General features: G+C 40.3%; 1 protein-coding gene across 4 annotated transcripts in view; it reads left to right on the plus strand.

The window, feature by feature from the left end:
• Window positions 1-27,373, plus strand: part of LOC129713926 (SUMO-conjugating enzyme UBC9) — a 41,068-nt gene continuing 13,695 nt past the window's right edge. Inside the window, exons 1-5 of one of the 4 annotated variants that reach the window (XM_055663330.1) lie at window positions 6-162; window positions 7,770-7,842; window positions 14,793-14,848; window positions 22,301-22,386; window positions 26,444-26,527. In XM_055663330.1, coding sequence (XP_055519305.1) covers window positions 22,321-22,386; window positions 26,444-26,527 — 150 coding nt within the window. In that variant the 5' untranslated portion in view covers window positions 6-162; window positions 7,770-7,842; window positions 14,793-14,848; window positions 22,301-22,320. Of the gene's footprint in view, window positions 163-7,769; window positions 7,843-14,792; window positions 14,849-22,300; window positions 22,387-26,443; window positions 26,528-27,373 lie in introns of all 4 variants that reach the window. The other 3 variants (XM_055663327.1, XM_055663331.1, XM_055663328.1) reach the window with 3 other exon arrangements.

Below are 27,373 nucleotides of genomic sequence, written 5' to 3' on the forward strand. Positions count from 1 at the left end.
GGTGGCGGGGTCCTGGCGCCGCCATGTTGCAGCAGTCCCTTGTTGTTCTGTGGATGTGAATGAGGAGCGGGAGCGGGAGGGGAGAGGGACGCGCGCACACCCCCACACACACACACACACAGCCCCCGGGCCGCGGCTCCCACACCCGCCACTCCGCCACAGGTAAGCGCGGCCTCTCCCGGGCGCCGGCGCCCAACCAGACCGCCACACTGGGCGTGGCTGCGGTGTGTGTGTGTGTGTGTGGGGGGTGAATTATACACCCCCTCTTTCCCTCCATCTACCCCCCTCCCTCCTCCCTTCTATCCAGTCTTCTTCTCTACAGTTATCCATTCCTTCCTTCCTCCTCCCCCCTCCTTCTCTCTCTTCATCCCTCTCCCTCTCCCCTCCATCTCTTCTCCTCCCTCCCATCCCTCTCTCCCTCCCTCCATCTCCCTCTCTTCCTCTTCCTCCCCTCCTCCTCCTCCCTCTATCCTCCCTCTACCCCTCCCTCCTCCTATCTTCTTCCCTCCAGTTATCCATTCCATTCCTTCCTCTCTTCCTCCATCCCTCTCCCTCCCTCCATCTCTCTCTCTCTCTCTCTCTCTCTCCCTCCATCCCTCTCGCTCTTCCTCCATCCACCCCCTCCCTCCTCCCTCTATCCAGTCTTCTTCCCTCCAGTTATCCATTCCTTCCTTCCTCTCTCCCTGCATCTCTCTCTCTCCCTCCATCCATCCCCTCGCTCTTCCTCCATCCCCCCCCTCTATCCACCCCTCCCTCCTCCCTCTATCCAGTCTTCTTCCCTACAGTTATCCATTCCTTCCTTCCTCCTCTCTTCCTCCATCCCCTCCTCCCTCCCTCCCTCCCTCTCTCCATCCTTCCTCCATTCCTCCACCCTCCCTCCTCCCCTCTATCCAGTCTTCTTCCCTCCAGTTATCCTCTCCTTCCTCTCCCTCCATCTCTCTCCTCCATCTCCTCTCCTCCCCTCTCTCTCTCCCTCCCTCTCCCCCTATCCTCCCTCCAGTCCTCCTCCCCCTCCCCTCCCTTCCCTCTATCCAGTCTTCTTCCCTCCAGTTATCCATTCCTTCCTCCATCCCCCCTTCCTTCATCCCTCTCTCCCCCCTCCATCCCTCTCTCCCCCCCTCCATCTCCCCCCTCCATCCCTCTCTCTCCCCCTCCATCCCTCTATAATCCTCCATCCTTCTCTCTCCCTCACCCCTCTCCACCCCTCGCTCTCCATCCACTCCCCTTCCACCTACTCCCCTTCCATCCCTCCCCACTATCCCTCCCTCTGGCTGAATGAGGGGGATGGAGGGAGGGGGGGTGGAGGGAGGAGTGGAAAGGATAGATGAAGGGGGCGGGGAGGCTGGATGGCTAGGCTGGGGAAATGCTCAACACCCATCATGTTCTGGCCATGTTTGAGTATCGGTGAGGTATGGATGGACTGCAGGCAGGGGACTGGTCACCTAAACGAGTGGAACAGAATGAATAAACTGAACAGATGTTTGTATACACTTTTACACAGTCTTCTGACTCTTAGGCCGAGGAAGTGTTTGTATAACTCACTCAACCTACACTGCTTCTTATGCATTCTTAATGTGTTGTAATAATTTCACCTGTTACTGTGCAACTCTTGCACCTCACTAAAAGCTAATGTAATCTAATTAAATTTTCTGTCTGGCATAGTTTGCCCCCCCCCCCCCCCCAAATAATGTGAATTTCAGTTGCCATTATTTGGGTGAACTGAGTATTAAAATAGTTATGGCACCTGGAGAAAACCAGCAGTCACAGGGAGACCGTACAAACTCAGTACCGATAGCGGCCATTGTCAGGATTGAGCCCAGGTCTCTGGCAACGACTCTATATAAGTATAGGTCGACTCAAATGTGTGTGTTGCATGAAAGCTAGAGAATGTTCATGTGGGATGCTTCTAACATTGTTGTGCAGCAAGGATCGACAACTTTGGATTAGAAGTGGCTTGTAATACAGTAAAGCTCAAATCCAGCACACTCAAGAATTTAGTGCCTTACTATCAGATTTGCTGAACTATTTGATGTTATTTCGTATTAATAGGCCAAGACACTTTAATTTGCCTTTAAAAAAAAAAAAAGTTATGCAGTAGCATAATTTATTTCTATTGAACCGGATAAGTTTAAAGGGAGTACAATAAGTGGGGTCCCTGATCAGTTAAAGGGGGCATAGTACCTGGTGAGCCAAATGCCAAACTGTAGATGTCTGAATAATTCCAGATTGGATTATTGGAGTTTTACTGTAATTCTAGAAGTGAAAATAACTCTATGCATGTTAACCTTTAAATAAATATATTATAGAGTAAACATTAACAATAGAAGAGTATCTTGTGGAGGAATTGATCTTGTTTTATATAGACCAGATTCAACAGTTTTACAGTGGAATTATAGACCATTCTGCCCATCTGGTGTTTACGTTGGAGCTGATTAGACCATTCAACCCTTTGAGCTTGCTGCCGTTCTGAAAAGTTGTTACTCTTTTTTTCCAACATTGTTGCTGTGCTGTCTCCATACACCTTGCTGCCTTTTATCTTAAAATTCATCGACCTCAAATATATTCAGTGACATGGCCTCCATTGTATTCTGCGGTAGAGAATTTCACTGGTTCTCCATTTTCTGATGAGATTCCTCTTCACCTCAGTCCTAAATGCGTTATCTCTTATTCCAAGACCGGTCTCTCTTTCAGACATCTTCCTCTCTGAATCCAATCCATATGTATAGTCTGAGAGTTCTGGGAGGCCATGTCCATTTTAATTATTTGCTCCTCATGTCGTGTAGTAGCTTTCTGAAGACCAATTAACAGTTGGATGTGATTCTGTTCTCATAAGTGCTTTGTCCCATTGTTGTGAACCTATAGTTCTGAGTTAATGTCCAATAATTCAAAGCACCTGGTAATTTGAGGCTGGTACTTAACTCGGTTATTGGCTGTTTCAATCAATGACTATTGAGGCAGTTTTGTTATTCTGCCTGAGTGTAAGGTGCCTTTAACATTACAAATTCCATAATCAGGTTGAGCAGCTTCTCATTGAGATCTCCTGTTTGTGAAATGAGTAGTCTTGATAGATCTGTTTCTTACATTGACCTATATGTAGAAAACTCAAAGGTGTTTTATTTCGGAAGTAGGTGAGAGGTGTTCTTTCAGAACTGATTTCAGGCTATCCCCCTATGTTTGATGTTCATTATTTAAGGTCTTTTTTAACTGCAGTCATTAGCCACAAATCCAATTGCTCAAAAATTGACGTGGTTGATCCAATTTCTTGCCCCAGCCCCCGAAAATACTAGCATGGCAATGCTGCACACCCAGTCGTATTTTGTCTTTGAGTCTTTTGGATCTGTTGTGTCTAAACATCAAATAAATGGCTATTCAGCTGTAAAAGGTGTCACAACTGTTTGTACTTTCAATCACATACAACAGAAAAGCAGAAATAATTAGATCGTGGAGATCCAAGAAACTGCAGATGCTGGAATATTGAGCGAAAAACAAAGTGCTGGGTGAACTCGGTGGGTCAGGCAGCATCTGGAGGGAATGGACAGACAATGTTTTGGATTAGGACCTTTCTTGAGTCCGAAGAAGGCTCCTGACCTGAAATGGTATTTGTCCATTCCTTTCACAGTTGCGGCCTGACGTGCTGAGTTTCACTGTACCTTAATTGGTACATGTGACAATTAAATTGAATCTTGAGTTCCTCCAGCACTTTGTGTTTTGTGCTCAATAATTAGATCTTGGTTCATTTTCCTTTTTTACCATGCCAAACCTTCCAACTAGTCACGATGACAGAAAACATTTTGATTTGTTTTCTCCACTTCAAATAAGATAAATGAATTACTGAACAGCGGAAGTGATGTGTGGTCATCAGCCCAGATTGTTGAGGCTTGGTTGCATGTAAATGAAGGTTCATTGGTTGCAAAACCCATAATATGAAATTGTCTTTAATTAATTACAGCCCCAATTCTTCCATCTCTAGATTCCCGTGTATATTGATTTGAACATGTTGCTTCAGTCTCTGACAACATTTGTTTCTGGGTACAAAAATAAAGTTATTTTGGCACGACAGAAGTCTAGTACACATTTTCTTTTGTGCCTGCTTATAGTTCTAGCTGAATCCCATCTAACAGACCTTAATTTCTGGAATTATGTGTGGACACTCATACTTAACAAAGTTCTTAATGTGATTATTTTTTTCACCTTTATATGTGAAAATTTACATATTCTATAATTATCAAATCTTAGAATTATTGAAGTTGGTCTATGGGAGCATAACATCTGGAGTAGCTGCAGATTTGTTTGCAGTTCATTGATTCTCAATCAGTATCATTCTTCTGCTCTCTCTCCGTACTCCTTGACGGCTTTTGCATCTAGCAATCTATCGTCTCCTTTTTAAATATATTGAGTGACTTAGCCTCCACAGCTGTCAGAGGTACAAAATGCCACTGGTTCACCAACTGAATTCTGCAGATTCACCACCTGTATGAAGAAATCCCTTTAGCGTTTTTGTCTGAAACAGGACCCTGTTTTATAGTCCCAGTAGAAAAAACATGTTTCCCTTGCTGTGTCCCCCCCTCCCCCTTCACAGCATCTTATCTATCCAGGTTCCCAGATTTTGCTCTTGTACTCAACCTTATGCAATGGCCAACTTTCATGTTGCTTGCTGTAACTGCATGCTCTCCTTCAAGGACTCGTGTACATTGACATCTCGGTGTCTGTACATTCATTTCCCAATCTCTCGTCATATAAATAATACAGGCATCTGACGTTTTACATCTGCTGTTAAAATAGCACACTTGTTCCTCGAATACCAAACCTTGATTATGCACCAGTATTTTCATAATAATGCACTCAAATTTACTACTGACAGTGCAGTCGCACTTTTCTAACGCGTTTTGAGTTACACACTGTTTTTCAAGTATGTGATTCCCGTGTAAAACGCGAGGGCCTGTATTGCCTTTTTCTTACCAACGATGTTAATTACACATGTTATATAATATGCCATGAATTTGCCACTCACTAGAAGTCTGAATTGTCTAGAAGCTTTATTGAATTTATAATCACACTCGGGTCTGTGCATTGTTTCCTCTGCTACCTCCCACACTGGAGAGAAAAAAAAATATTCCTATTCTACTAACTAAGTTTCAATCCATATCTGTGTATTACCCCTTCTGAAGGTGCTATAATCTTGTACACCACCTGTGATGCAGGTCTTTCACCAATAGCATTGAAATTCTTACTTAATGCAGCTTAACAGGTAAATGCAAGAACACATATAACTAATAACCAATTTAATAAATTAATAACCATAATACGTTAACCATAATTAACCATACTTTAACCATAATTAACCATAAATTAATATTTTTCATAAATCAATGATGATTCTGTTTGATTCCGTTGGTATTTAGCATCTTTCATAACAGACATTTTCCTGCTGTTGATACGCTAAACAACCTGTATATAGTACCTTGTACTCTCTTTAATTCGCCGTATTTCATTGAAGGGTTGGTTCAAATGTTGGTTCAAATGGAACTGTTGATTCAAATGGAAGATACAAAAATTCTGGCATTAAACTCAACGTAAGATGTTGGAACGTTGTGGATCTATTTTAAAAACGCCCTTTCTTCCTCCACCTGTGGAGCATTTCTGGTGTTTCTCGTGCAGAGTATTTCTTTACTCCAGTTATTGTGCAGTTGAGCCTACTTGGGATAATGGCAGTCATGCTTTATTCCCTTTGGCGAGTTAGCTTGGCGAAGATCAGAGATCTGCGTGTGAGAGAAAGGCTGATGTCCATTATATTGTGCTTGTCATTGTTGAACACTGAGCTCCAAATCAGATGTGGAAAAGGTGATGTTTTGATTAATTTAAGGTGAGAGAGAGTTGTGGGATGCAATTGTGCATCAGGAATGGCTAATAATGATGCAAACTCGTGCTAATGCAACTTTTTGGCCAGAGCTGGAAAGAAGCAAAGTCCAAAATGGAATATTTCAACTGTTAGAAATTTGTGCTTAGGATTTGAAGCTTTCCAGGGCCAGATATGGAAAACATTCTATAAGCTGTTCATCAAAGGCTTTCATTTTTTTCTGGTTTGAGAATGCACTCCCTTGAGGAATGCAGCCACTGATTTGTTTTCCATCTGCTGTTAAACAGTGAGTCCATTAGAGGGAACCAGTGCACAATGACCATGTACTTTTCCCACAATGATAGAAAATTGATAAACTGCTGCCTGAGCGTCTTGGGATTGATTTGTAAAGAAATGCTAGACCCTTTTAAGGTGGGAATAACTTTTTAATTTGATATGCCTTAAAGTAATCTTCGTTGGGTTGCCTAGCGGTTGAAGATGTCTTGCTTCTCCAATACCATTGGGCCATGAGGCCATCGTGGCATCTGCAGACTACCATAGGTGGCACAACTTGCAACCTGTTCCAAACAATAAAGGTTCACAATGAGGTAGTAGAACATTTCCAAACTCTATATTCTTGGCGCTACCTCTCACGAATGTCGGACACAGTGTCAAAATTCTGGGAATCTCTCACTGTCGAAAGGAGCCTAGAGTAGATGCCTGCTTCGGGTGTCTGATTTGAGCATGCGAATGATGTGGCCTGCCCATCGGATGCCATTGAGTACAATTGAAGCCTTGATGTTGGCTGGGAGCAGATACTAATGTTGGTTCACCCATCCACTCTGAATTTGGAAGATTCTGTGAAAACAGTATTGGCTGTATCCTTCCAATTCTTTGAGATGCCTGCTGTAGACTGTCCGAGTATCTGAAGGTAGATACCATTTCCAAAATTCATTATCATCTCCACTGTACCAGTAGAGTCTTCTTAATTTAAAGAGAAGTGTCTCATTCTCTTGCATGGTTCAGTAAATTAGTCCGCAGTGTCTTGTCCCTCAGCCTCTGAAAATGTGTACGTCTGAAACTGCCATCTGATTTACTGCAGATCAATGAATAAAATTCTTGAGTGGAGTTGAGGTGAATACAATTATTTAATTAACCCTTCGATAAACTCCATTCCAGCTGAAAACTTTCTGGAGGTGAAGTGCAATATTATAGTGAGTAAGATAGTCAAATGTTGGAATTGTGATGCAGCCTGACTGGACCCCAGCCTACACTAGGTCTGTAATCTTCTGGGTTATTGACATAGTTTCTGTTAATAACGTTTAGAATCATGGCTTGCATGCCAACTTCTAGCAGACGTAGAATGTGACAAATTTAAGCAGAATTTTCTACAGGTATGAACATCAAAATCTCCAATTTCATGTTACTGCTATAAACTGCTTCTCTTTCCTCTCATCATCCTCCCCCTCCCCCTCCTTACCTCTCTCTTCCCTATGTCCTACCTGGATGTGCTCTAATTTCTCCCTTTCCCAGCCCCTTCCATCAATATTCCTTCCTCTGGCTTCACAATTCGCACCTCTTCTATCCTTATTTCATTAATTCATACTTTTCTGAACGTCCAACTATCTGCCAATCAAAGATCCCCCACCCATTTCTGTATTCACTTATCACTTGCCAGACTTTTAATCCCACTCTCGTCTCCTTTCCAGCTTTCTTCCCCCACCCCCCTCATTACAATCAGCCTAAAGATGGGTCCAGATCCGAAACATTGCCTATCTATGTTCTCCAGAGATTCTGCCTGACCTGTTAAGTGAGAGCAGCACTTTGTCTTTTTTTTGTAAACTACTAGCTGCATTTCCTTGTGTCTACATAGTCCATCTTGGTTGTAAGTATGAAGGCTCATGATAATTTCTCCTTTATTGTCTCTCAACAGGGTGGGTCCTTGGATATTTGGGCCTTAGATAGTCCAGACATTGCTGAAGAAACCATGTGCACTGTGGTTATCAGTAAGTTGCTGGATCTCTTGCATTTTTCCACTAGCTATCTTTTGCTCACGTAATGACAAGATCCAAGAGTACCCGTGTAGGATTGGTTATGAGGTCCTGTAATTGTCTCTTTGGCATAATGATGTTGATCCCGACACGGTTGTGTTTGGAGCATTGCATAAGGACGAGGACTCCCCTGGAGTGACCTTTACCTACACTTTCCTTTTCTGCATTGCCTTTCCAGATGCTTTATTCTGTTCCAACTCCAGAATTGAAGTCACCCAGGAGGGAAAGTAATGGGCCTGTCCCACTTAGGTGATTTTTTTAGGCAACTACAGGTGACTAGTTTCTCACCACATGTTCGCCGGTGGTCGCTGGGCATAGTCTCGTCAGACCCGCAAAAAGTCTTAACGTATATCTGGTCGCCGCTAAATTTTCAGCATGTTGAAAGTTTTTCGCCGACAGTGGGTTTGACGCCAATGAGCATAGCTTGACGTAGGTGCTGTCATAGGTTGTCACCAGTTTTTAGGCCACCTGCTACGTTTATGACCGTCGCCGGCAGTTGCCTAAACAATCGGCAAGTGGGACAGGCCCGTGAGTCTCTGTGGGTTTGGACTTTCTTAAAATTGGACTTGTAAACCTGCATCCCTTCATTCTCAGTTTCAGGGATCGTGTTAGATGATTTAAATATTTTTATTCTGCAATATAATGAGCTGTAGGGTTATGAGATGTTTGCTTATCCCACCGGGGTGGTTACTGAGGTAACAGACTAGCTCATTTTAGATTTTTTTGATTTTTTTGAAAAGTCGCAGATTTGATTTTGCAAACTTTTCATTTGCAAAACATTGGCTGCTTTCAACTGGGGTAAATGGTATATTTTCTTCATTTCCGTATTGCATCTTTGTAACATTACATGCTGATGTGAGGTCTGATTGAGTATATATTGAAATATTTAGTTCTATCTCCCACCATAACTTCTCAATCAGAGTCAGATGTGTAGTCTTATTGAATAGCCACCTATTCCATTAGCTACTTCAGTCTTGGGCTGAAAAATGACCAGTAATATCAGTTGTGTATTTGAAAGTAACAAGCTTTTGGGTAAGGGTACCCCCTGTAAGATTTGCAAGTGTTCTTTCCATTAGTTCTATAGATTTGAACAGTTTAGAAAATATTTTGTAGCACTTACTGTCCCTTCTAATTTCATCTCATTTAAAGCCTGTTTGCTTGTAGGTTGTTCACTGCCTGACTTGTGTGTGTCACCTATTTGAAATTATTACCCTTGTATTGTATTGATATCCTTCACCTTGCTTACACTTCCTCTGCAGTGTCCTATCTATTCTAATTCCTGCACCATTAATTATGAGTGACCTTTCATTAACACAACCAATCATCATCTGCATCTCCAATCACTAACTAAGCATTGGCAGTCGAGCTTCAGCTATCCAGACCCCAAACTTTAGAATTGTAAATTTCCTAAATGCACACACCCTTTCCATCTTCATTTGTTAATAGTCTTATTTAACATTCTGCTTTATCCAAAGTTTATTTGTCTAGTATCTCCAGTCTCAATGATTCCGTATGTTAATTTCTTGACATTTTTTTAAAATGTTAATGGCACTAGAAATGCAGTTAATAATGTGTATCAGGAAGTGCTGCTTCCTGTGACCTAGAGTTCTATATGTGCTGGCCAGAATTGTTCATGATAGGACTGTGTTAAATACAATTACTTGGATATAATTTCAAGCAATGTTTAAATTTCCATCTTGTTCTGATCAAATATCTGGTTTTATTTGGTTACAAATAATGGTTAGTTACTGACAAAAATGCTAGACGATTTGCTTTCAGCTACGGTACTTTTAAAAGGGTTATACTTTTCAAATTATTTCTGTCCGTGATGAAGCAGCAGGACTTCATTCTAGTATTGTGCAACACAAAATATTTTCTCGAGGCAAATACTGGCCAAGTACCAGGATTTTCATTTTCAGCGAACATAATCTAAACCTTTTGAAATTTCCAGGTGCCTTCACTGATATTCAAACTGACATTGTAAAAGCTTTTGGAAAGATAGAGATTGATCTAATGTGTGTTGTTTTAACATAATAAATACATCAACGATTTGGAGGTATCAATATTGTCGGCATGAAAAGTCTGAAGGCCATCATGCACTTTAGTAAGCTGACATGAATCAGTAAAGCTGCATAAAAATAAAATACCAAGTATCTGAAACTCATGGGTATAATGAGGAAGTGCTGAACATAGTTGTCAGACGACATTTGTGGAGGAAAACAGTTAACCTTTTCAGGTTGAAAGATCTTTCATTGAGTTCTGATAAAGACATCACCTGAAATAGTAAATACATTTCTTTACACAGGTGGTGTCTTGTCATGTCATCATCCTTTGAGGGCTTTTCAATCATTTAGGTGGAATTCTGAATTGGTGTTCAGTCTTTCTCCCATGGTTGATAACTTTGCACCATTAGCTCCTCACCATATATCCAAATCTGCTGATCCTCTTTTGCTGAGCAGGATTGCCATTTTGTGGTGTGATTTTAACTTGTTCATAAGCATTTGACTTCATTAATAAATACATGGTTCATTTTGAAGATTGTCTAGTAATGGCACAGCCTGTTATATCCTGGTTCAGAGATGATTTGGTTGGTAGATCTGTAGATCAATAGGTGCAGGAGTAGGCCATTCGGCCCTTTCGAGCCAGCGCCGCCATTCAATGTGATTATGGCTGATCATCCCCAATCATTACCCCGTTCCTGCCTTCTCCCCATATCCCCTGACTCCGCTATCTTTAAAGTGAAAGGCATTTTAAAGGATGGATTATATTGGTTGGCTTGATGGAATTTGAGACGTTGGTGGGTAAAATATGCACCAATGCCAGAAAGTGCAAGGTTATTGGTCTGTCTTGTGTACCTTCATTTGTGCCTTGTAAGTGATGGAGACCTACTGTGATACAGTTGGTAAGGATTGTCTATCTTTGATTTTTCCAGCATCTGGAGTTCTTTCTTAAAAATGGTACTCTGTGATACATCTGGCTCTGCTATGAACTGGCAACAACCTCCTTGAGAGGGGAACACTTTTAATGATCAAATTCTTTTAAGTCATTACGAATTTTTAAAAATACCCAGAGCTAAGCTTTCTCTTGGGCATTTTTCTCCCACACAAATTTCAGGAGTCAAAACTGTAACCAGTTCTTTTTTTGAGAAAAAGATTGACCTTTCATAAATATGCCCGAAAGGAGGAAAGAACTAAATTGCTTGAATTTCCAAAAGCTTGCCTGAGTGATTTAAAAGCTTTATTCGTGCCTGTCAATCCTGTTCAAGGAAGCTGGAGTTTAGTTTTTTTTTAAACGTTCATTGTTAATATGAAAATACTTTTTTTTTTAATTGAATTTTTCAGAAGAAGATATGAATCAAGTTGTGGTTGAGTAGAATTGACACAGATCAATCGTGATTAATTGAGCATAATGTGGTCAGTAAATAGGAAAATTAAATTCAGTGGTGAACGGTGTCAGTTGACCTTACAGGGAAAACGTATCTCTGAATTTGCCTACGGGATCTTTTAAGTTAATCCAAGAGGATGGGTAACACTTTTTAATTTTAATGTTCAGTATTTAGTTCAGTATTTTGGATGAATTTCTCCACTCAATGCTGTACTGAAGTATTAATTACTGGAGTCTTTGGCATGGGCTTGAATGCATTTCTAAAGAACTGTAGCACGGTTAAACGTGGAGGTAATTTGGCCCATTAATTCTCTGCCAGCCTTAAGCAAGGTTCACTGCCTTGGTCTCCCCCCATACCCCTGCAAATGCTTCCCATTCAGATACTAATGCAGCTCTCTTTTGAATGCTGCAGTTGATTCTGCTTCTACTATTACCTCCTTGGCAATGTGTTCTAGACCTGAACTATTCACTTTTGTTTTAAAAGTCACTTTTGGTTCCTCGGCAATCTCCTTCAGTGTCCTAGCCCTTCACCCCTCTGACAATGGGAACAATTGATCTCTTTCTACGCTCAATATTCTTGATTCTTTTAAATATCTATGTTAGATATAAATATATATGTGTGTGTGTGTGTGTGTGTATGTGTATATATATGTGTATACGTATATATATGCACATACTTGTGTGCATATACACACTATAATTTTTTTTCTCTCGCTTATCATATTGTTTACAGTGTACTATGTTTACATATTCTGTTATGCTGCAGTAAGAAATTCATTGTTCTATCTGGGACATATGACAATAAAAACATTCTTGACTTGACATATCCCTGAAATTGTCTTGGAAAATCTCTTCGCTAGAGAGCCCTCACATTTTTCTTCGTATATCTTGTCCAGAAATGGACATTATACTTGCCATGCCTGAACTATTATTTTGTAAGGTTCGTCATGTCTTCTACTATATGGCAATATTTTTTGGGGGGGGGTTTCTAGCCACTTTCCTAATATATCTTGGCACTTCATTGAACCATACACATACTCCCAGATCTCTCTTCCTGTACTTCTTTTAGTATTGCCCTCTGATTTTTCCCATTTGCCCAATATTTTATATTTGTCAGCATTACATTTCAATGGTCACTGTTCCACTTGACTGTATCTTCCTTGTAGTCACAAAGTTGTGCAGCACGGAAACAGGCCCTTCAGCTCACCTTGTGTTCTGTATATAGTTTGTAACTATCCTCATACTTGACTCTGGCTCCAACTTTAAAGTCCTGTACAAATTTGTAAAATGTGTCCAGAACATCTAAGTCCATTAAATATTACAAAAATCGTGTCTCCCAAGGATCTCCAAATTGTACTTTCCTCTAGTTAGATAAACACCCCTTTCTGTTACTGTTATTTCAGTTTGCTTAGCCAATTTTGGGGAATAAATCTGTGTTGGATTTATCCGTGCTGCTCCAGCTCTACTTATTCACAGCCTTCATTCTTGAAGAGAAACCTATGCGTGGCAGTCAGATGTTGTTTGGAAGTCCATATATCCTATATCAACCACAGTTCCTTTACTTGTTTAAGGATATGCTTTTAAATATTTTATTCAGTTCTGCTAGTGTTCATTTACAAATGTTGAAACAGAAGGGGAATAGGTATAGCTGCTCTTTGTACAATGCCAACTTTGGTATGCCAACCTCTTTTTTTCTTTCCTCCCCACTCAATCTCTCCCGACTGGTGTAGCAGCTCTTTAGTAATGTTCCTTATAATTATTAGTTGAGTGTTTGCACAGTCAAGCTTAAAGCAGTGATCCTTTGATATCTATACATTTCCCTGAAGAGATTGCTGAACAAAAGCTGGAAACTAAAATGTTGGCTACTTGCCTTTCACTCCTTCATTAATTCCCATTGGCTCGAGATTTGTGTGAGTTCATCTGGCTCCGATCACTTATTCTGAGAAATACCACAAAAACCTTCCTGAACTTTGCATTCACCCACAATCATTTCAGAAAACGGCTAAGTACATTGATTATCCAATATTCCAAATTCAGGCATGCTCTATCTAGTCACTGGTATTTTTAGATCGATCAGTCTGAAGAAGGGTCTCAACCCGAAACGTCACCCATTCCATCTATCCAGAGATACTGCCTGTCCCACTGAGTTACTCCAGCATTTTGTGTCTACCTTCCATTGTCTTGAATGTTGGAAGTAGTTTTTTTTTTAAATGAAGGAGCATTGCAGATACAAAGTCATTTTGGAACTGCGCGAGTAACCTTACACTTCATGTAATAGTTTACTGAAATGTTATTAATATTTGTGCAGGAAGTTAGTTGCTTGCTATCCTCTGACTTTGAACAGACATCTTTTATTTAAAGAGAATCTCTGCTTGAAACTTTTGCTGGAGTCTTACAGCACAGAAACAGGCCCATGGGCCCAATTCGGTCATGCCGACCAAAATGTCCCATCTGGGTACATCTGTTCCCTATTTACCTTGCCTAAACTTATTATAATCATATACAAATCTTGTCAAATTTCTCATTGTTTGCCCTGAGGTTACAATCCCAGTTTCAACACTAACACTAGAGTTGAAATCTCTCATCTTTTATCCCTGGAACCTTTCCATTAAATTGATACTCCATTGTTTCAGGGGCTTCACATTCTTCCAAAAGTATCAGAAGAATCCGGTATTAGTAGTATTTTACCAGAGTTTAACTTCAAATGTCTATTTTATTTTCTTGTTTCATCCCTTTTTTTCTCTCTGGTTTTGTTTTAATTTGTTTTAATTTGTTAACCTCAAAATTCCATTGCTTTACCAACTGTTCTTTAAATTTGTCCTGCTGCTTTCAAAGGTACAAATGCAAGTCCTTACCAGGTTATGACACAGTTGTGTTCATAATCCAAGCAGTTCACAGGTTGGAAACCATCGCCGTACCCAACAGGCTCACAGGAATTGAATGGAAAATGTCTAGGTGACACTGTTCAAGGGCGACGAACTATGTATTTAAATAAAAGCATAGGGCAATCAAGGGCAAAGTGGAGGTAAACCAGGGCATTTTTGCTGTGCTCAAGAGTTCCCACTTGGTGGAAGACTCCTTCAGTCGCTCAGCAGCCGGCAACCCATTCTGCCGGTCCCCAAAATTCATATGTACGGATGTTCATGAGTTGGTGTGTTTGTAACCTGGCAAGGACCTTGTACACTCGGGTCCCATTTTTGCACACTTAAGATTGTGCCATTTAGTCCAGATTTCTTTTGTTCTCTCGGACAAAATGTACAACGTCATGCTTTATCTGCATTCACTTTCCTCTGCCACTTGTCTGCACAGTCAGTCAACCTGTATCCTCTTCCACTAGTAAACATTAATTTTTCTCATCATTCTTTAGTGCAAATAAATTTGAATTTCTGGAGTTTGAGGGTGAGATTGCTAGGCTCTCTGCCAATTTAGGCATCCGTGGACAGCAAAGTTGCATTTAGGATGGTGACCAGTGTCTGGTCTTGAAAATGCTTTTTTCACTTATTTTTGATTTGCATGCATAGGACTGACAGCTTGTGGTGACGAGTCGACATTGAAAGTGCCTACGACCGACTTGAAGGTACAGACTTTGATAACATTTTTCTGTCAAGTGGTTAATTGCATTTTTTATTTTGTACTGATGAGTTAACATTTTGATTTTAGACCCTCAAATACTTCTATCCAAAATATTAACTTTGTTTTCTTTCAGAGGCTGATTGACTTAGCATATTGTTATCATTGTTGCTTTGCTTTTGTTTTCATTTGCTTTAGATTTTTTTGAAATCTGGCTTTCAAAAACTCACTGACTGGGCATCTTGAACGCAAAGGCATGGTGGACAAAACTTAGTTTACGTTATAGTGTTTTTTGTAAGTCCAATGTCCCAAAGTATTTTTAAGGCCAAAACGTTGAAGTGTAATTACTTAAGTATAGGAAACATGACAATAATGTGATAATGACATAATCTGTTTTAGTTGATTGTCGAAGGATCAATGTTGATCAGAGTCATTGGAATAACTCCCAGAGTCGTCCAGTAGGATTTGCGGAAGGGTGGGGTGGGAGCTTGGTTTAACATTTAGTTGGAAAGATGACACTTATGAATGCACAGTGCATCAGTACTGTACGCTGGGTGCTTTAGTTTTGTTGTGCTCTCTTGTATTTGGTTCTGACTTTATTCTATGGAGCATTGTTTTTGGATTGCAAGTAGGCCATTTGGCTCCTTGAGCCCATTGAAGCATTTAATTAGTTCAAGGATGGCTGAACTGTATGGTACCTCTGTTTACCTACCCTTGTGTATTCCTTGTTAACCATTCCAAACAAAAATCTATCCATCTGTCTTCGAAATTTTGATTGATCCAGTATACATAGCCTTTTGGGGAAGTGTTCCAGATTGCTAGTTTTTGTTTGGAAAAAATGCTTCATTAGACCTTTCTGAAATATCCTAGCACTGACTAGAAGAATGCTCCCGCTCTGTAATGCCCCATAAAAGGAAATGTGTTTATCTTGTTGAATCCCTGAACTATTTTGACCATCTGAATTGAATTGCTGAAACTTCCAAACCAGGTGTATCAAACTCGGTTTACAGAAAGGGTCTGATTGACTTTCTAACATTTACTATACTCGCATTTAACAAAAACACAATCTAAAATAAATTGCCAACTACATTGGGTCGAAATTAGTGTACATTTTATCTGTTCAACCAGACAATTACTGAAATTTCAACCTTGAGATCCTGCGCCCTCATATTTATTGTTTTTACACATTCCAGCAGATATCCGATATCAATGAATCATTTTATTTAGTCAAATAGTCCTTCTGGAAAAAACTTGAGGCATGTAATATGGTAGTTTTATCTACCTAAAGCTATTTGCTTAGTGAAAATTGTAATCTCAATCTGGTTAGCAGTTCACCATAAGAGAAGATTTTGCATTTTGGTGTTCCCTTGGTATGTGTCATGGGGTAAGCAGGACATTTTGGGTTACAAATGAATGAAAAGGTTTTTTCTGTGTTCAGATTTGTGAAGATGATAGAGAATTGATGACCAATTGGATTGACTAAATTGGATTGGTTTTCTTTCGGACAGAAAATTTAATGTAAAATTGAGGGGCTTGGAGTCGATTTGAATGTCTCTTTCCCTGGTTCAATTACTTGGGGACATTTAAAGTAGTTGTAGAAGATTTTTTTGTGAAGATAGAGAAGCTGTGGAAAGTTTCATCCAGTAGTTATCTGAAGCTCATTAGCTGCAACAATGGAAGAGTCACTTAAGGAATGCATTGAGGCTAAGAAGGTATTGGTTTATTCACATAACTATTGCTCTCTTGCTTAGATGTATCGGGCTGAAGGGTCTCCTGAGTAGCGAATTTCTAAAATTCAGTATGAAGTTGGCTACTAGTTTAATCTACACCCGGAAAATGCATCTGGGAAGACTTGCTTAGTGTTTGGTAGTTTTAATAACAAGTAGTACCAATTACTAATTGCATTTATGAACACCCAATAAATCTTTCCATCCTATGTTAAAATAAACTGATAATAGAAAAGTACACTCCAACCGAAAGCAATTACAAACCAGTGACTTCTTTAATTCCTTTTTAGGAATTGAATATCTTTCTTTGTCTGTGTGAATGTCCGCAGATAATTTTAGCATTTTTCAGCTGGCAATGCTTCTTGCAGCAGGAACACTCTGTTCTCTCAACTCATAAATCACCATGTTTAGGCACACTGTCATAAAAGATGGCGAAATTCAAGTGCCAGCGGGCAGTTATTCTTGCATTAAGGCATTTATTTCTACCTATCTTGTTGTCTGAATATGTTGATTTGCAATTGGCGAGTGCACTGGAGTCGTACTAACCCTGTGCGTCACGTTAATAGATGTCTTGACTGACATGGGCTGTAATCTTCAAGTGTAGGTTTCAGAAATGTAAATCATTTCCGATTCCTGCTCTCTAATTACAATTTCATAGACTAAACCACAATTGAGACAGTTTTGGAATGGCCTGTGGAAACACCATAATCAGATGTAAGATGATATTATGAGGGAATTTTTGGATGAAAGAACAAAAGTAGGCGGAATTATATATTTGGGTGGAGGGTATATTTGAGGACGGGTGGCTGATGAAATTGCATAGGATAGGTTGGGCAAACAAAACGCCATGCAATAACCAGAATTTATTTTATTGAGCCTTCAAGAACTAGAGAGCTCCAGTAAGATTTGGAGGATGGGCGTGCAGAAGTAATACGGACAGTGATATTCCTAATTGGTTGCAGTGAGAGGACTTGAGGTCATCTGGAAGAATATTGATGCTGAGATCTGAGTAATAAATCTGTGTTGGATTTAACAATGGGGCTGAAACAAGTCTCAGAGATGGGGATGCTGTCGAGATTGAGAAGAGAGTAATGTCTGATGGTAATTTGGATGCAAGGATGAAATCTCATTTTGGGATGAATATGACTACCAAAGGCTCATACGATGGTGTATTGCAAATAGAGATTTGGGAGTAGGCTTTACACAATCGGCTGAACATTGATACTGTTTCTTGGAAGTAAAGAAATAAATCATTCAGACTTTGTTCCACAGGAATATCAAGCTTGTTTTGTCATTAAGGTAGCTGAGCAAATGTTAGGTAGACACAAAATGCTGGAGTACTTCAGCGGGACAGGCACCATCTCTGAAGAGAACCAATGGGTGATGTTTTGGGTCGACACCAATTGTCTCAAAATGTCAAAAGAGCAAATGTTAAGTCATTTGCCCTAAAAATATGTCCTTTTGTTCTTCCTATAAATGGAGATTTTTTTGTATGTGAAAGATAATAAGAAAGCAAAAGTGCGATGTTTCCAACAGTTATACTATTAAATGTACTTGGCTTGCTGTCCTTGAGGCAAAGATGCCTGTAACAATTAGAAAATCGGTGCAGGAGGAGACCATTTGGCCCTTCGAGCCAGCACCGGCATTCATTGTGATCATGGCTGATCAACCACAATCAGTAACCTGTGTCTGCCTTCTCCCCATACCCCTTGGAGAAACTATTAGAACTAATCCTGGTTAGACTACTAATTAAATGGTGTAATCTAGATCAGTATTCTCATTTAAATTCCCTAAAAGTTGGAGGAAACCGATAGTCAATTACAGGAAATGTTTTTTAAAATTTGTGCCTCTGAGGAAATCTCTGACCCTGAAGCTATCTGTAACTCTTTAATTTTACTTGGTAGTAAATTAGTTCCATTTTAAGACTTATTGACACTAAACCTATCATGATTTTTAAGATTTTTCATGAATATACTGGTTACCTGTTGTAACCATATTAAGGTTGAAGGAGTTCATGTAAAGAATGGATCTGTTGAGCCTTGTAAACACAGGGAACTTCATTTGGTTGACAGTGGTTTCCGAAGATTTTTTTTAATTCAGAAATTCATCAGCGGTAGATGCATGAATTGCTCGTTGTGGACAGCATAGTTACATATTTAGAGTCTTGTATGTCATTGCCAAGGAGATGCAAGGAACTGCAGATGCTGGTTTACAAAATACCAGAGTAGCTCAGCAGCTCGGGCAACATCTCTGGAGAACATGCATAGTTGGCGTATTGGGTCGGGTTCCTTCAGACTCTTCGTTGCTCAGATGCCTTCACTGTGTGGTAATGTTTTTAAGAGTCGCTGAAGAGTTTTAAGAGTTTTTAAGTGTTGCTGAAATTTAGTCAAAACTGTTATGTGGATAATGAGGGCGACAGCATGATATTGATCAGCTAAAAGTTAGGTGTAGTTATGACAGATGGAATTTATTCCTGACATGTGCAAAGTGATGTGTTTTGGAAGGTTAGATAATGGTAAGTCAGGAAATTATAGAGCCCTAACAAAGCAGCTACGTCCACAGATCCATGAACAAAGCAGCAGAAGTAGATATGACACTGAAGAAGGTCTATCGGATCTCTGCTTTCACCAACTGTGGCATGAAATAGAAGAGAAGCAATGTGACATTATAACTTTACGAATCATTTGTTTGGGGCATACGTGGAATATTCTGTGCAGTGCTGTTTGTTACACTATAGGAAGGAAGTGATTGAGCTGGAGAGGATGCAAAGGAGACTTGCCAAGCTGTTGCACATTGGGGCATTTCTGTTATAAGAGTGTGGAAAGGCTGGGTTTGTTTTCCCTGGAATGGAGGAGATTGAAGGGTAACCTGAATTTGAGAGGGGTAGAGAGAGTAGACAGTAACAATCTTTTTCCTTTGATGGGACGTGTCTAAAACATAAAAGCATGTTACAAGGAGGGAGGGGGAGAGAGAGAGGAGGTTTAGTAGAAATCTGAGGGGGGGAATGTTTCACACAGGGTTGAAATGCCGGGCGTCATGGTTATGGTGGTAGGCACTCTTGAGAAACACTTGAATCACCAGCCTGTTGAAAACTATGTAGCAACCATAGATGTAGGACTAGTTGAGGTAAGTACAGTGGTCGGCATGGTGGGCCTAAGGGCCTTTTTCTATGCCTTATGATTCCATGTGCAAGAACACGAATGAATGAAAAAATGCAGAGGAAGAATTCAACAACTAGCTTGAGGAACCGAATCTCCAATTCCTGCATCGTGAATCTCCAATTAGTGGGCTGCATTAGAGTAAACTCACCCTAGAAAAAGGACATCGATGTTTAGTGCAGTGCTGCCTACTTGTATTTGATAATGGAGAATCTTTGTATGGGCCTCACAGCATGTGTCTTGAATGATACCACTAGCTTATTAATGTTGCCTGATGTGTTGGACCCTGTACATTTATTTTGCATTTCAACAATCCAGTAAGCTGTCTTTCAGTACAGGAGCAGAAATGTTGGATTGCCGCTATTGGTAAATGTGGATGCAAATCCTCTGGTAAATTGTTTTTAAGCGAGATCTTTGTTTGATTTTGGTTTACAGTACAGATTTTTGATGCTTCTGTCTGCAGTTAAATCCAGAACTAATCCTCATAATTAAAACTCCAGAATTTTGTCAGAGCTTGTGTATCAATTATGAATAGGAAAAATTGTTTTGTTTTTTTAATTAATCTCTATCATTCATAACTTATTGCCCCTTGTTCATCCTATTTTGGAAATATGGTTATGCCTCAAGAAGGTTTCACATCAGCGGAAAGAGATGACTTGGACCAGTGTTTTGCAACCATTTTGAATGACAGCTATACCTATTCACACGTGGATTAAAAAAACCCTTGATGTTGCCTTAGGTACTTGGAGATTTTGGGGTTGTTTGGAGATTGGTAGCGATCGATCACCAGGGTAGTTAGCGTACAAAGTATATTTTTACTATTTATGATCTTCCTAACTACCATGACATTATAAAAGTCTCCTGCTGCCCATTTTATTTTTACTGACACCTCGCCTACTGCTAAGGAGTTTTTACAACCAGGGTTGAGAACCACTGCTTTAGAATTTTTCTTATTATGATGGGCCAGCTTTGGAAACTGAATATTTAAACGATGTGATCTGGCAATTATTGTTTGTTTTTCCTCATCCTTGGCTTGCAAGTTCCTTGTTTGTACCTTTCATGTTACCCTTAATCTTTTCTAACACTGCAGCCCTGGGAAATCTCTCAGTATTCTTCCAAATTCAGACTCTGCAGTATTTCTGATATTCCTTAATTTGCCACTGATGATTTACCTACTGCTATTTAGGTGCACAATTCAATCCATAACTTCTCAGGCTTTCTCCTCTCCAAGATGCTCTTTCGGTTCTATCTCTTTGACCAAGATTTTAGTCAACTATTCTATCATCTCTTGAGGCTCAGTGTCAAATGTTGTCGGCGCTTCTGTAAAGCAGTTTGGAATGTTTCACCATGTGAAGATTGCTACATAAATACAAAATGTTATTGTGCGGCATGTCCCAGGGAGATCAGTGAAATTTGAATGAAACTTGTTTCAAACTGTTGCAAAAACAAGTGTCAGATTAGATAATCATGATTATGAATCTCAAGTTGTAGTGGTGTGGTTTCGTTCCTTCTACTTTTGGAGCTTCCCAGTGGCTTTTTGCTTTGTTTCTGCTGTGGAAAATGTCAAGCCTAACTGAAATAATAGCAGAAAACGCTGGAAATGTTCAGCAGGTCGAGCAGCATCTATGGAGAGAGAAAGGAGAGTTAACATGTCGGCTCGATGATCTTTCATCAGAACCTTTTCATCTGTCTGAGTGGCCTGAGGTGACACCCGTGCTCTTATGACATTGAGGTGCTTTAACCAATGGATATTTCTCCACTATTTTGGAGGAGTCTCTAGGGCTTCCCCTCGTTAGAGTACCATATCCGGATATGTAGTTCCATATGAGCTCTCTTATCATTCTTTTAACTTATGTGCTGCTTCAGAGTTTTGTTCAATATTGCTTTTTTTCTTGTTCATGTTTTTTCATTCGGATTTTTTATATTATAATGATAATAATAAATTTTATTTATGGGCGCCCTTCAAGAGTCTCAAGGACACCTTACAAAAATTTAGCAGGTAGAGGAAAAACATGTAAGGGGAATGAAATAAATAGTAGAGACATGACTAGTACACAAAGTAAATACAGAATTCAATTCAAAACACAATATGGCAATTAATGCACAGATGAAAAGGGAGGGGGTCGTGGGGCTAAGGATAGGCAGAGGTGAAGAGATGGGTCTTGAGGCGGGACTGGAAGATGGTGAGGGACACGGAATTGCGGGAATATGTCGAGAAAGGGTGGGGGCACAAATCTATCTGCGAGCTGCGATAGTGATTGTTTAATAAAATGCACTCTCAGCTTATGCCATTTGTGTTCCGTTGATTTTAATTTATCACTTACTCAAAGTCTCCCACGACCAATATCAGTGAGAGAATGCAAGTATTATTCACAGGATTATGTTTGGAAGAACAAAATGTATTTTTATCACCCAACCCTCCTCCCCCAAAAAAACTCTCCCCTCAGACTTCAGAGTAGGTATGTACCATGTTCTTCCACTCACTGTGTGCTTTCCTTAAATCTCAAGGTGAAAACTAGGCAGGCTAAAATAAAAACAACTGATTCATGTAAACCATGGATAATTATTTTTCAGGGGACTGTTGACGTAAAACAATGTCTGGAATTGCATTGAGTCGACTTGCACAAGAAAGAAAAGCTTGGAGAAAAGACCATCCGTTTGTAAGTATGCAGTTCAACAATGTTTAGAAAGCCAATAGATCAAGGAAGTAAATCCTTTAGAATTGAGGTTCCCAGTCATTTTGGTATGACTACCTAATCCTAGCATTCACAAGCTGCCCCATATCCCCCTGTAAACTTTTTGTATTTTGGCGTTTTAAATATGATTTTTAGTTTTTACTATCATTTGTGCAAATTCATTGCATGTCCCATAGCGTTATATTATGTAGACCCATGGGTTTGTGCGACTATAGATTGTGAAGCGCTGCTTTAGAAGCTAGCGGTTCACAATCCCTTGACTTGACCTCCCTGTGGACATGTGAACTGTTTAGGTTTATTGTTGTCACATGTACTGAGGTACAGTGAAAAGTTTTGTTTTGCATGCTATCCAATCAAATGGGTGGTGAATCTGTGGAATTAATTGCCACAGACGGCTGTGGAGGACAAGTCAATTGGTTTTTTAAAGGCAGAGATTGACAGATTCTTGATTAGTAAGATGGTTATGGGGAGTAGGCAGGAGAATGGGGTTGACAATCACACATCAGCCATGATTGAGTGGCAGAGTAGACTTGATGGAGTGAACGGCCTAATACTGCTCCTGGAACTTATGAAATCAAATAATACGATACATAATCTTATAGAAACATATAAAATTATAAAAGGACTGGACAAGCTAAATGCAGGAAAAATGTTCCCAATGTTGGGTGAGTCCAGAACCAGGGGCCACAGTCTTTAAAATAAAGGGGAGGCCATTTAAGACTGAGGTAAGAAAAAACTGTTCCACCCAGAGAGTTGTGATTTTATGGAATTCCCTGCCACAGAGGGCAGCGGAGGCCAAGTCACATGGCCTCCTCCTGCACCTATTTTCTATGTTACTATAAATACAATCTAGCCAATCACGGGTACAATAGGTAGAGCAAAGGGGAATATACAGAGGACAGAATATAGTTCTCAGCATTATAGTGCAACAGTTCCATAGACAAAGTTCAATGTCTGCAATGGGATAGAGGTGAATCAGATGGTACCCTAGCTTACAGAATGACCGTTCAGAACCTTTGATCTTATCTGCACTGCAGTTAAAATGTAAATCCAGGCTGTAGGTTAGAATCAAGGAACACTATGGTTGAGAGGGAAGCCAGTCAAACTACTGAGTTTCTGTTGTCTTCCCTCAGTCTTTCTCTGTATACTTGCAGTTCTTTTCTCCAAGTATAATTTAACTTTCTTATGAAAGTTACTGCACCATCACGGCAGAGAAGGAAGCTGTTTTATTAAGGCTTATCTGCATGATCATTCAAACATTAGTAATGCAGTAAATTATTTGTCATTTTGGCTGAGAAAGCCTTAGTTACAATGAGCCAGCAAGACTAATTATCCCCTTGTATCACATAGCAAACAAAAACCCTGGTTGTATTACATTGTTCAAACAAGGAACTGCAGATGTGAGTTTGCAGAAAAGGGGACAAAGTGCTGGATTAACTCGGGGAGTCATGCAGCATCTCTGGAGAAAATGGATAGGTGATGTTTTGTGTCGGGACACTTCTTCACCCATCAGCTTGAACTTACCCAGAAAGTCACGTATCCATGTTCTCCAGAGATACTGCCTTTGGCCCACTGAGTTACCCCAGCACATTGTGTCCTTTTATTGTATATTGTATTGGTTGACTAGTTTCTGGATTTGGAAAACATCATGGTGATGGTTGAATGATAAAAAATAATCACTTAAAGCTTGTGCTTTACAGCTAAAAATACATATTAATCTAGGGATAAACTATTTAGAGCTTGATCTTATCTATCTTACAATAAAGAAATGTGAGCTCTTTCAGTACATAGATTTCTGTGGTAACAAGTCAACTGTAGTTATTAGTGAATTTTCTGACCTGTGAAGAACTGTGCTGAGAAAGGGAGAAACTAGTTCCATTGCATGCAATAGTGGGCGATGAGAGAGGCCATGGGTCAACATTTGAAACAGCTGCAGCAACTCCCCAGCAATGTCCTAGGTTTGGATTTAGGGTATGGGTTTATTATTGTCATGTGTACAGAGATATAGTAAAAGAGCTTGTTTTGCGTGCTATTGAATCAGATCGCTCTCGCTGTATCAGGTTTGGTGCAGAATCCACATTTCTCCTTCTCCCCGGCTTTCAGTCCGAAGAAGGGTCTCAACCCGAAACCTCACCCATTCCTTCTATCCAGAGATGCTGCCTCTCCCGCTGAGGTACTCCAGCATTTTGTGGCTCATCTTCGGTGTAAACCAGCTACTTCCTACACATCCACATCTCAATGTTGAGGGACTGCACTGCTTTCCTCGACGCCCCCACAGGCAGCCTCTACACTGAGCCATGACTGATTCATTGCTATGCAGAGGGCAGGAGTTTGTTCCAGGTTCCTATGGCAGCAGGCGTGATCCAAGTGGGTGTCTTTTTTTAAGTATATTGGAGTACTTTTGTTTGAATTGAAGGATCAAAAGTGCTGTAACAAATCTGTGCTCATTAAGAAAATACTAACTTGGGTACCGTATGTTAGATATTAAACAGTCAAAAAAGATGACTTTTGTTTGTGAGGTACACCTTACTTGATGTGGTGAGGAGATTAAAAGGTGCTGACTTTTGGAACTATTGGAATATATTTTCGAATGCATTCGCATGATGCTCAGTGACCTGCTCCCATTCTTAACAACAGCATATGCCGATCAAATCCATTGTGATGCCTGGCGATGCAGTATACCCGTTCAGAGTAGCAAATTTAAATTATTCTGGATTTGTTACTGTGAACTGTTTGAGAAGCAATTAGGATTATTTTTATATGCCTTTTTCTAGCTGCCAGGGTCTGCAGTAGAAACAATAAAATACAGAAATATATCTGTGGAAAAAGTAGTTAACATTTTGGGTCCAAGATCACTCATCATTGACTCTAACCGGAGCAGCTCAATGGGGCTGCTGCCTCACAGCACCAGAAAACCAGGTTTAATCCTGACCTGGGGTGCTGTTTGTATAGAGTTTGACTATTCTCCCTGTGTCTGCCTGAGGTTCCTATAGGTGCTCTGCTTTCCTCCCACATTCCACATATGTGTAATTTGGTATGTGTAGGAAAGAACTACAGATGCTGGTTTAAATTGATGATGAGCACAAAATGCTTCAGTCTGAAGAAGGGTCACAACCCAAAACGTCACCCATTCCTTCTCTCCAGAGATGCTGCCTGTCCCGCTGAGTTACTCCAGCATTCTGTGTCTATCTTTGCGTAATTTGGTAGGTGGTTTTGACCACCGTAGATTGCTCTTGGGTGAGAGATAGACTCTAGGGAGGGATGTAATAGATAAGAGTGTGTTGTGAATAACATACAACTTATTTTTACAACTTATTGAAGCCAATTAACCTACAAACGTGTATGTCTTTGGAGTGTTGGAGGAAACGTACAAACTCCGTACAGACAGCACTTGTAGTCGGGATCGAACCTGGGTCTCTGGCGCTGTAAGAGAGCAACTCTAGTACTGCACCACTGTGCTGCCCGAGAGGAATAAACCTTTGAATAAAATCTTTACCGAATGATGCGTTGAACAATTTCTGTGATTAAATGTTGGGGAGAAACAGATATTTGATCCTGCAGATCAGTGTGCTTTGTCGTGACTCACTGCTGGCAACTTGATGTCCCTGTTGGAGAGGAAGCATATTCAAGTCTATGGGGTTATGTATGGTCGAGGTCCTGTAGGTTTGTGTAGAAGACGTGGGGAGGAAGTTTTATTTACTCGAAAGGGGAATGGGTGCCTGGAATATGCTGCCAAGGCGGTGGTAGAGGCAGATAACACAATGGCATTGATGAGTCTTTAATGTATTACATGGATATGCAGCAAATGCAGGGATATGGATCACGTGCCGGCAGAGAAGACTAATTTGTCTAGGCAAGAACATGATCTAGGCATCATGTTCGGCACAGACATTGGGGCCAAAGGGTCTGTTCTTGTGCTCCACTGTTCTATGTATTTTCTATATCTGTTTAGAAACTTTTACAAATGGTGACCTGAAATGAAGTACGTTCATTTCTAACGTATATTTTGTCCTACCTACAGGGTTTTGTTGCAGTACCCACAAAGAATCCAGATGGTACTTTAAACTTAATGAACTGGGAATGTGCTATTCCAGGGAAAAAGGCAGTAAGTATAAGATAGATCTTATCTTGAGTCTGAAGATAGATAAGATAGATCTTATCTTGAGTCTGAAGAAGAGTTTCGACCCGAAACGTTGCCTATTTCTTTCGCTCCATAGATGTTGCCTATTTCCTTCGCTCTATAGATGCTGCTGCACCCGCTGAGTTTCTCCAGCATTTTTGTCTTTCCTTCGATTTTCCAGCATCTGCAGTTCCTTCTTAAATATAAGATAGATCTATATAGATATATATGATTTGCAGACCCCTTTATGTAGCCCCCTTTGCGTCAAGTTTACTTGCTTCGAGCAGGAGTCTGGTGACACTGGGGAAGAATATAACTGAAAATAAATGTGTCTTTTACAATAATAATTGTTCCTAACCCTTAAAAGTCAAGAAACATTTATGATTCTCTTTGCTTATATATTTAAGCTTGAGCACTAGTTTTGCAGCACTTCTTGTCGCTGTCAGCAGTATGTTTAGTTAGTTTAGAGTTACAAGGCGGACACAGGCCCTTCGGCCCACCGAGCCCGCACCGACCCGCGATCCCTCGTACACAAGCACTATCCTACACACTAGTGACAATTTACAATTTACAGAAACCAATTAACCTACAAATGTCTTTGGAATGTGGGAGGAAACCGGAGCACCTGGAGAAAACGGGGAGAGTGTACAAACAGCACGCGTAGTCAGGTTCGAACCTACATCTCTGCAAGGCATCAAATCTATTGCTGCACCACCATGCTGCCCCCGTACCATATGGTGGAAGGAAGAAAAGTAGATTGCAGAGGACATGCCCTCTTAAATGAAATGTTCCGGTCTATTTAAACACTGAAAGAAAGGGCTCATGATATTT

Source organism: Leucoraja erinacea, chromosome 37, assembly GCF_028641065.1.
Source record: "Leucoraja erinacea ecotype New England chromosome 37, Leri_hhj_1, whole genome shotgun sequence".
Lineage (NCBI taxonomy): Eukaryota > Metazoa > Chordata > Chondrichthyes > Rajiformes > Rajidae > Leucoraja > Leucoraja erinaceus.